The sequence below is a fragment of the Buteo buteo genome, chromosome 7, assembly GCF_964188355.1.
Source record: "Buteo buteo chromosome 7, bButBut1.hap1.1, whole genome shotgun sequence".
NCBI classification, from domain to species: domain Eukaryota; kingdom Metazoa; phylum Chordata; class Aves; order Accipitriformes; family Accipitridae; genus Buteo; species Buteo buteo.
Window position 1 is genome coordinate 2,516,579 of NC_134177.1, and position 11,320 is coordinate 2,527,898.

An 11,320-nucleotide genomic window follows, 5' to 3' on the forward strand; every position below is an offset into this window, starting at 1 on the left:
TTGTTTGCATATGTTATTTGGTTGCTTTCAAAAAACTCAAGTTTTTTTCCTTCATCTTTGTATAAGAGAGGCTGGAGAAAATAGCTTGCTTTTATGGTTTTCTCCTCTTGCCTTTTGTATGCTCCCTTTGATGTAACTTCCACTTATGGCTACAAAAATATAGCCCTACTTCTCAGGTTTTTCTTTATAATCCAGAGGAGGTTAAGTAGTAGTGTGGAAGAGCAATACGTTTGCTGGAGTTCTCTTTCTGCACATTACGTAGTCTTTGCCAGCAGTTCTGCCAGGCCGTCGGTGTGGTATTGGACCAGCTTGTCATCAAAAGTCAATAGGTATGAATTTACCTGTTCACCCAGGAGAATCAGCACTGTCCTCTTAAAGATGGTTTCAAAGGAGAGGACAGGCATAGGGCTTAGATTTTTATGTAATCTTTGCTGTGTCCTTCAAAGCCTACCGAAATAAGTATCTATGGTCTGAAGTCAGATTTGGAAACATTAGCCTATAATTTTACAGAAAACACAACAATACAAACAAAACCTACAAAATTTAGTGGAATATGATGGAGGTATCCATTTCTAAAAACTGCATCCAGGACTCTGTAACTCTGAAGCTGAAATTCAGCCTAGATCAGGGAAGGACTTCAAACATGTAGTGCCTTCTGAACAGTCACCATGCAGACGTAATAATCGTGTGCTTTTATTCTAGTTGTTCCCAATAGGGAGAAAATACTTTTTTCTATACCAGGCTTTTTTTTTTCTGGAATTGAACATAGGCATGCTCTGGCCATGACTCTTTTACTCTTGATGTCTGGCATGTTCTGTGAGCTTAACGTTAGTCTGTGAAGCTATTCCAGAATACAACATGGTTTAAATGTTTGCATAAATGCATCACTAAATGGTGATAAGGTCACAAGTGCGTTGTTCAGGCTACCCATCCAGCTGTGATTAAACTGTGTGTGTATGTGTACACACGATGCCTTATTCCAAAATGTGCACGTGGGATAAAAGTTAGAAAAAAGTTAAAAACTTCAGTGGGAAAAGAACTATTCCTTATTTGCCTCCTCCTCTAAAATTCAATACCTGGAATACCTTCAATCTGATGTACAGACTTTTAAGGCCAAGGAAAGTAAATCCAGCAAAGATTGAATTCATAAAATAAGCGAGGGAGAAGTTCTCTATCTTGGGATATCCCAGGGTAGAATTAAATAGTGTGTAATCACATGGAAACCTAATTTTCTCCTTCCCAGGAATATACAGGGCACAACTCTAGTCTGGGAAATCATGAGATATTGGCCTTTCAACTCGCCATTGAGAGAGATGATCTTGCCACAGGTTGGCAGAGTTTTAGATGGGGGATTTCCCCATTCTGAGAGAGCAAGGAAATTGTTACTGACTGTTGGTGTTTGCTGGGATTTAGTCAGAAATTTGGAGTATTAACAATGCTGACAGATTGAGTAGTCAAGGCTAGTGTAATAAATTCCTTCTCTCAATCTGATTTAGATTAGTTGGATTTTTTTTTCAGTGCCTACTGACAAGCTAAGTATCTCTTGGCACATCAGCCTTGAGAAGACTATGAGTATCAGAACCAGAAAATGATGAGGTGAAGTCCTTGTTGAATTTGAGATGCTAATCTGCTAAAATAAAGATGATATACAAAAAGAAAGGTCTAGAGATAGATGACTAGACTAATTCTCCCAAAGCTGTCATCTCCACTATAGTTGCATTTAGTAAGACTGTTCCTCGCTTTGGCCATGTTGGGTCAAGGTAGATTCCTCACACTGAAGAAGCTCAGGACAGGAGAGGCAGTGGCTATGATGTTTACGGCAGTAGCCTCACTCATCCTCTTTACACTACCCCTTGGTGTAATTCCTAACATCTAAGGTGTAGTTCTCATTTCTGTCTTCTCTCCCTTTATCTACCTTCAGCACAGAGCTTAGGGAGGTGGGAGAAGGGACTAGGCCACCACTCAAGCTGGGTTTAGCATAATATGTTTATCCTGTTTCATGTTGCTTGTATGGGTGAGTGTTTAATATATTGTCACCTGCTGAAGTTCATAAAGAAGCTCTGAAGACTTCTGAAGAGATTCAGCTGTTTATTTTGAGGTTATTTATCTAGAATACAAGCAGGGATTGATAATATGCAAAAGAAAAATAGCGGATGTGTGTGTTACTCAGAGAAGAGCTGTAGGGAAGGCCATTAGATGACAGCAAGCAGCAGAAGCATGTTAACGTGAGGATAAAGAAGAGAACGTGAGGCTGTTCCTAGAACATCTTTGACTATGAGGCCCTTCATCCAGGAAAAATACTGGAGGCAAAAAAGGGATTAATTTAAAATGATGCTTGACACAGAGTATCGAAAGTATTTTGTGATGTGCTTGTTGAGTGAGCCAAGAGATTTTTGAGAGAGTTCTGTGAAAATTATCTGCAACCACTTGGGCCAATGCTGCCCGATCAACAGCACTAATACGCTGGTGTTCATGAAGAGTGGAGTTAAAAGGCCTTTATTTGAGACTGTGGTGCAGCCTGACCCAAAATGCCGCCCGTGACCTTGTTCTTTGCAGCTTGTAGTTAACATTGTGGAAGCGGAGGGGATTCTGCCCGAGCTCTTGCTAATGGTGAGGTGATTTATTTATTCATTTGGCTCCTGAGGAGAGAAATCAGGCATTGGGACTGTTGAGCGTGGCGTTCAGGCCACCAAGGCGGTCAGGGGCGGGGGCACTTGCCCCGTGAGGGGACCTGAGGGACAGGGGGTGGTTCAGCCTGGAGCAGAGATGGCTTCCAGGGCACCTGACAGCAGCCAGCCGCCCTGAGGAGGGAGGTCGCCGAGGAGAAGGAGCCGGCCTCTTTGGAGGGGTGTGTGGCGGGAGGAAAGGTGCAACCGGCACAGGCTGGAAAAAAAGAGGCGTTCGGACTCGGTGGGAGGAAGGATGCGCCCAGGGAGGACGTTTGATCAGCAAGACGGGTTGCCCAGCGAGGTTGTCCTTCCAAGACCAGGCTGGGTGAAGCTCCGAGACGCCTGGTCTGGCCTCACAGCTGACCCTGCCTTGAGCAGGGGGTGGGACTGCGGACCCCCAGAGGCCCTTCAACCTGAATCGTCCTATAATATCCATAGATACAGATAATCCGTAGAATTGTTCTATGGCCTAGGGATTCTAACCGGAAAACCACGGCAAAGAAAATTATTGACTGTGGGTGTAAGGGAAGCGTTGAGGAGGAGTTGATAACAACTTGAGAGGAACCGAAGAACGCGGACTGACGTGGTTTGTTTTCTTTTGGAATAAGTTTTTTAAAATTGCAGGATACTTCCAGTTTGATGCTACTGATCTGAATAGCAGCACAGATTAAACTCGCCTCTCATAATTGTCATTTTCAAGCAGGTGACAGAGACGCACTATACTAACAAGCTCAGTTGCCTATTTTGGTGATAAGTAAAAATATCTCTGAGATTTCTTTGGGTTTAGGTAGCCTCACAGTAACAAAATAAGTCACTGGCATTGCAGTATGATGTTAACACTGTAGCTTCTCGAGGGTGCTTTGCTCTGGAGTACTGTGTCTAAATGTACCCAGTAATTCATTAAGCTCTCTTGTGCAAAACCAAGTATTCTACAATTCCTGTGTGAGACTGCTATAAATTTATTAAAAAGTAAATTATTTGTGAAATCGTATTTTATAGTAGCTAAAGTTTGGATATTTTGAAGATACCGCATATTATTCAGCTCCCTTGACTAATGGTTAGTTTTATACGGGGACCTATTCTTATGACTGTGAATATATGTCCAGGTTAAAATCAAGATTTCCAGCAAGCGCTAGTGAACATTTTTAGTTTAGTTTAGTTTACTGGTGAAAGAACTAGCAGTATAAGTTAACACTACCTCAATTAGTTACCTACACTATGGTTTTAAGTAATCCAGAAGCTGGCTACACTTGCTTAATTGAATTCCTGGCTTGTTGTTACAGGTCCCTCATGACCGTGATTCAAATTTAGCTCAGCTGCAGTTTTTTCCCCTGGCATTACCAAAAGCTAACATTTGGATTAGCCTGAGTATTGTGCTTACTGTTTTTAATGTATGATTTTAAAATATATGCACGTCAACTAGTATTTTACAGCACAAAGTCTTGACTATAGTGGGGAAACACAATTCCAGAGCTTTTCAGATGGAAAAAAGAAAAACTCAATAATAAAACCAAGCTTGCCCGATGAACCAAAAAAATAAATGTGGTGCACTGGAGATGGTTTGAAAGGCAAATATGTATCTTGTTAGGAACTATGTGGTGTGGTGTGAAAATTGAGTAAAACATTATTACCTGATAATGATATAAAATTACTATAAATTTCTTATGGTGTTCCTTTATAGAAGTATTATAATATTGAATGTGCATAAAACTGCTCTTGTCTTTTGTCTGTAGAGGTTTATGGTGTTAATGATTAAGGTATTCTGCAGACATCTAAGGTTATGTGTTAGGCTGAGCTGTAGCAACAGGTCTGATTTTGCATAACAATATTTGAAATATAGTAGTAATGGAAGTCTTATTTGTATAATTATTGTTTAAGTAGAAAGATCAAATTATGCCATGGCTTCACTAGTTGTCATCGCTGATTGATGCACAGCAGCCTCCGGCTGGAAAGAGGTTTTCATTGGAAGTGACAGGTGCCGCAAGGTTTATTTAGGACAACCTCAACCTTGTCCTGGTTAGTTTGATAATGTTTGCCTTATGTATGTTCAACCACTGCATTTCCTGCGTTAGAGCCTTGTGTTACACCAATATTACTATCTGTGCTGCCTCAACTACAAATTGGATGAACAGCCAGTGACACTTTTTCAATATTATTACATTAAACCAAGTGGATTTTGATTGATAACCTAATATTCAACTAATGCAAAACATCAATCATGGCAAGTATATTAATTATTTAATATTGCAGTCTAATTCAGAAATCGATGTGCTGCATGAGGGGAAGGGAAACTCACTGTTCCCAGAAGACTTAAGACAGGGAATGATTAAAAAAAAAAAAAACAACCCTGCTGTACTCTTGTGTGTTAGTTCGATACAAATCTTTATTCATTTGCCAATAATCTCTTCGCATTTTCCACTTCAGGACCTTTTTTATCAGTTTTGAGACCTATAATTGAATTAAGTCTGCTTTCAGCACAGGGCAAAAGGAGTTGCACAAATATTGATGAAGTCATGACAGGGACAGCGCAGGAGACAGAACACTAACAGGGCAGGTTTTATACCAGTAGTTGGGAGCTCCTCGCATCAGCGTCTTGGATCCTGCCTCCAAAGTGATTAAATTCTTTAAGGCCATTTAGCACCTCAAAAATGTATGTGGGACATGATTTCCATTTAGATACTATATGGACTCAAATAATAAGTCCTTGCTGCAAAATAAAAAATATTGGTGTAAGGGAAGTGCATCTTTTTCTCTTGCTTCATTCATGATATGTTCAAATAGAACAAAAGTGCATAGCAGACTTTTTTTGGAAAGCTTTATGAAATTATCAACAAAAGCTTTCTGTAAAAAGTCTAAAATATAGTACAGCAAGGTGGTAAAATGTGTAACTGAATGTAGCCTTGTTCAGTATTTAGTCAAATTTCATACTTCACATTATGTCTTACTCAGCCTGTACTGAGTATTAAAGAGAATGGAAGCCTCAGTCTTGCACAGTTTGCTGTCTTAGAGCAACGCGGTTGGGGTTTTTGCTCCTGTGGTTTGATATAGTTAAATAATTTGTTGAAAAATTAATATTATAAATACAAATACATACTACACTGTCTAATTCAATAACTGGTTACCTGAAATCCTTGTAGATTCCTTCTCCTTTTTTGCTGTGGTTACAGCCCATCTTCCTCAAAGGGCACAGTTACTTTTTTGGAAGCAGGTAGAACCTGGAGTCAATGGAAGCAGAAACCAGCCTCCTTGTTTAGTGGTTTGGGATTGGGGGATTCTTTTCATTTGTTTTGCTTTGATTTTCTTTCAGGTTATCTTTTTTTTACATAGCAGGATGCGTTAAGGATTAGTTTTCACTCTGAATTCTCCTTGGTTTTCGGTGTTTTTATTTTTGATAGTTTGGTCCATTTTTTTGCAGCTGTCTTTACATGCCTTTACTTCTCATTTTTGTATCTGTACATTTGTATTTTTTTCAGCTGTCAAAAGTCAACTGCAAAGTTTCGGTATGGCTGCCACGACCTAGTTAGTTAATATACAATTCATTCAGCCCATCACCTTTGTAAACAGTCACAGAATTTTATTATTGAAGTAGTGGCAAAGCAGAACCGTGAGCCACTGAATGTAGATTTGATAAATAGCATTACACACTGTCTTGGTTTATTATTTCCAATTTGAATAGTGGGATAATTACATTTAAAATGTTGTTTTTTAAATGAGTGTCTTGTTGTGTTGCTACATTTTATAGCAATTTCAGGGCAGGTAAAATTTGAGGGTTTAAATAATTCTGTAGCTGCGCATTAGGATAATTGATACTTTTCAGGTATTGCAATGATTAAGATATTAAAAATAAAAATTTTACATACTCGAGAAATTACATGGCTTTGACATTTTTGAGTTAAACATAAATCGTTGTAGACAAGGGTTTAGCAACTATTTAGAACTTTTGTTCTTCTGTTACAGGGACTCTGGAAACATCAAAGCTGGATTAGAACATCTGGTAAGTTTTAATTTTCTCTTGAACATTTGCATCATCTTTGATATCTGCATTCCAAATGAACACTTTTGAATGAGCTTTGAATACCTTGAATTGAGAAAGTCAACCATTTCCCAGAGGGTCAGCTTACTGTTATTATGTGAAGGCACTTACATTTTCATTTATCTTACCATTTCAAGGGAATTTTAATTTTTTTAAATTACTTTTTTTGATGTAGAGATGAAATAAAATGGACTACAATCCTTGGATTGATGATTGCCTTAATTATAAACAAAAATTGTTTGGTGTTGGATTTTTGGCATATCCTGATCTGAAAACAACAAACTTGTGATAAAAAAAAAAAAAAAAAAAAAAAGACACACACAATCAAATATTGCATGCATAAATATGGTATGTTTTAGTAATTTGAAGTCTTTGAAAGAAGTGCACAGCTTTGTTTTTTCTCTTGTCTTTGCTTTATGAATAATGTATTGACTTAAATTCCATTCAGTGCTGCAGTATAAAATAATAATTGAGATGCAAAATATTTTTGGTTTAAGTAAACATATTCAAACTGCAACTGATGGCAAGACATACTTAGCATTAAAAACTAATCAGTTGATCAAAACTGGAAGAAATACAATATTGTCACAAGTCTGAAGCTCATTGAGCCTAGGATGTTAGTATCAGCAATCATCAGAACATTAAGTAGTTCATCTAAACAGATTATTAAATCCCATTAAATCAAAATATTCACTATTAATGGCACGTATATCTCAGTACATCATGAGAAGTGTTTAAATTCATGTTTAATTTTTTCATATAATATCTAAATAATATATACTGTTCTATACTGCTATTAAAATAAAATCTTAGCACAATGTATTACACGAGCATTTGAAAAAATTGCTTTTCTGTTGTTGCTTCCCATTTTGGGAATCACTTGGGAAATATGATTTGTAGGAGCTTGTGTACCAATATCATCTTGGAGTAACAGCGGGATGAAAAGGATGTATATTCTGGCATAGTTGTCAACACTTTCCCCTTTATAATGGTGGCATATTAAATGTTCCATTGCAACTAGTATTTTGAATCTGTAAATGGAATAAATAGCTGAGTGTTATGAATAGTTCTTAGAGCAGTTTGAAAATTAATCTTGTTTGCTAGTTTCATTGGTACCTTGCATGCTAGTTGAATCTCTTAAATAAATTTTTAAAATGTTTCATTCCTCTGCTGGTGTCAGGTAGTTGTAATCTGATGGGTTCAGAGAATTTTTCTAATGCATTATAAAGATGCTGTAGTCTTGACAGATGACCATGACTGGTTCTTTTTCTAAATTGGGAGTGCTGCAATAGCTGGAGCTGCAGGTCTGATTTATAATGTCACCTCAAACCAGCAGGTGCAGGAGGAAGAGGCTCTATGGGTTTTGAGTAGCTGGGGATGGGGGGATGGACCAGGAACAGCATCACTGGTGTTCAGGGTTTCTCTGGGATTTGGGGGCAAATGTACTGGAAAGGTTCTCTGCAGAGTAATGATGCCTTAAGTTCTTTACGGGGTAACTCACTCTGTGTTTGAATAAAATTTTGTCTTCATTAAACACGTTAGCTGCTTTGTATTTCTGTGAAAGATCTGTCAAAAACCTCTAGGTTTGAGACTTTTTTCCTTTTCCCTGTGATGTTAGAAAATTGGTCCTGGGAACGGGTGCTCAAGGAAATGAACTCTTTCCCAAGACACCCACAGATGGGAGTATTCATGCTGGAAACTGTTTTGTATCTCAGTGTTATGTCAGGCAAGTTCACGAAGACCTTTTGAACTCCAATAAATTATAGGGATATTCCTCAGAAGAATTAAGCCACATGATTGCTCTGGTTCTACTACTTTAAATTACTGCATCTCCAAATACTTGTAAAGAAGTATTTTCCCCCTAGGAAAAAAGAAGAATCTTTATATTGAATCTATTAATTAATCCCTTCTGTAAAAAAGGGTGTTTTACAATTTGTGATATAATCCTATGGGATCTGTGTGTTCCTGTGTTTTACTGCTTACCCTTGTTTAAGTAGGTTCTGCTGTCCTGATATCTAGCATCTAGCTGCAGACAGCAGTGCAATAAAGTAGTATAACAACTGCTGTTTTATATTTTACGAATTGTTATTTGGAAATACTTCCAGTTCAAAACTGGATGCTTTTATAAACAAAAATATTTTCTTTGTAGATTGGAGGACTTCCCAGCAGGTGCATGTGCCTGTTTCTCAGAGTCAGTCAGAGCGGGCCCTCCCGGAGGAGCTGCGCTGGTCGCTGCTGCTGGGAGGAAGGGTTGTCCAGTGTGCCTGGCTGACCATGCGAGTGGGTCATGGCCACACTCCCTGCTGACCCCCAATAGCTACATCCGCTCAGAAGCCTATTTTATTTATAGCTAGTTAAGAAAAGAAAAGGCAAAGTTCTAAGCATAGGGGAATTAGTCCTGTATTCCAAAAATTTTGGTGGTTATTTGCCAAATTATACTTAGCTAATTCCTTTTCCGAGTAACAAATTTGTTAACAAACTATAGAAACCTTGGAATAGATTATTATATATCTGCAACTCTGAATAGGTCCTGTTTTCTATTAATAGCTCTTCTAAAAAAGAATCATGGAGCCATACGTGTGGTTTATTCATTAGAGATACCTTATTTGTGTCTTTTGTATAACATTTCAAAGCAATAACCTGCTTGTCCTTGTGGTCAAGCAGCAGAGTCTGTCCGTTTTAAATGATGAAGAGCAACCTGTCATTAATAGCTTGTTTAGCCCATCAGCGGTTTGTAAGAATATAGTTATTGTCTGCCAAGAACGCAGGCGCTCCCCGTGTTGTGTGTTAATCAATAACCCCCAGCAGGTATGGATCAAGCTCTTGCGAAGCTGACTATCGCAGTGCTTGTGCAGAGCTCTGCCAAGGAAGCTGCTGGAGTTCGCTATTTACACTTTTAGTTGCATAACGTGTCATAGGTAGTGTATTTCAAGGTCACTAATTCATAACTAATATTGGTTAACTCCATCTGGCAGCTCTCTAGGGATTTTTAAAGAGATCTTTGGTAGAAAAATCTGCATAAATGATTAACCAACAAAAAAAAACCACCAAACCAAACACAAAACCCTAACAAAAAAAAAGCCCTTCCTTTATCTAAAAAGTGTTAATACTTATTTACTAGGAATCACTATGTTTTTTCTTGGAGTTTGATTTCAGGGGTTGACCTCTCACTGATTTTCACTGGCTTAGTTTCAGACTTCTGGTGATTACAGCTCAGTGGTCCTAGTATGGCTACTGGACAGCAACGTCTAATAGAATTGTTGGCTTTCTAACGAGCTATAAAACCAAGCAGCCAATTATTTGTGCTCACAAACAATTAATTAACACTCTTAATATGAGTAATTATGTTTATCTTGGTATCCTGGCAAAATTCCATGCTGGTCAATTATATTCTGCAAGCTTGATTTCTCTCTTATTGAAGAAGTGTCAGGCTGAATGGATGGTTGGGGTTTTTTTCCTGTTGAAATTGTATTTAATTGAAAATGAGGTTTTCCACTTTTTTTTTTTAAATTTTAAAAGGCATTTCTTTCACACATCTCCTTTCATAAAATGCTGATCATCAAAACCTGAAAAAAATTCCCTTAGGAAAACCACCATGGTGTTCTTGGGGAGTTGTAATTTCCACATTCTATCTCCCCACTCTTAACTTCTGACCAAATTCTCCTCCTGGGTGAGATCACTGATGAGGCACCTCTAGAGAGGACAGTTTTAGTCCAGAAGATAGGAGGCAGCATTAGAGGAGAACAGGAACATGGTGATGGGATACAGTAATGGCGATTTAGCATGGAATTCACTTTTTCCTCGTAAGGAAAGAAGGTATTCTGTGAAGTCTCCCCACTCTGGCACAAGAACAGCCACATGGGCAGAGCGTGCACAGGCGGATAGGAATGGGTTGTCTGAACTTTATAACTTTCTTTTCTTCCCATTTGGGCAATGGGATTAGTATACCCCTATGATGGGGCAAGAATCTTTAGCCTGGAGCTGTCTACTTCAGGAAACAGTTGTGCAGAAAGTCTTCTAAAGATGGGAAATCATCATGAAATACAAATGTACAAGTAAAATGTTTTCCTATCATCAGGTGGGTAATCAGATTAGTGGAAGGGAAATGGTGCTGAAAGGTGCTAGTGGTATCATAACCCTTGCAGATGTTAGTCTGTAGCTTGTGATGTTGTGAGAAATGCTGATGCATTTATTTCCTTTCTAATTCCTGTCATTCACATCTCTTTCTCATTTACTGCATATGCATAGAGTTAAGGCATTTTACATACAAGGTGGTTTGCTCATATGAACTCTTTTAACAGTCATTCGTTTGCTATTTGTTCAGGTAAGCGTTAAACTTGAATCTTCAACTTGAATCTTGTTGATTCCTTCCTTTGTAAAGGGTAGTAGATACATAGGTGATTGCTTCTGGAGTGTTAAGTGCGAGAACACAGCCAGTGCTCATGTGTTCCTGGCAAGGTTATAATAATAACCAACCGTTTGGAAGTTTTTAAGAAAATTTAAGAATTCGTAGAAATAAGCAGGTTGGGGCCTTCTTATAAAATAGTGTTAGATATAGGTTACACAGACCAATTATTATTTGTAACTGATTAGCTGTTTGAGATAACTCCTACTATTT

General features: G+C 38.2%; 1 protein-coding gene across 2 annotated transcripts in view; it reads left to right on the forward strand.

Annotated features, from left to right (window-relative positions):
• Positions 1-11,320, forward strand: part of RSRC1 (arginine and serine rich coiled-coil 1) — a 177,640-nt gene that overhangs the window by 66,180 nt on the left and 100,140 nt on the right. For both annotated transcript variants that reach the window (XM_075031280.1, XM_075031281.1), the window contains one exon: positions 6,627-6,663. In XM_075031280.1, the coding sequence (XP_074887381.1) occupies positions 6,627-6,663 (37 nt within the window). The remainder of the gene's footprint in view (positions 1-6,626; positions 6,664-11,320) is intronic.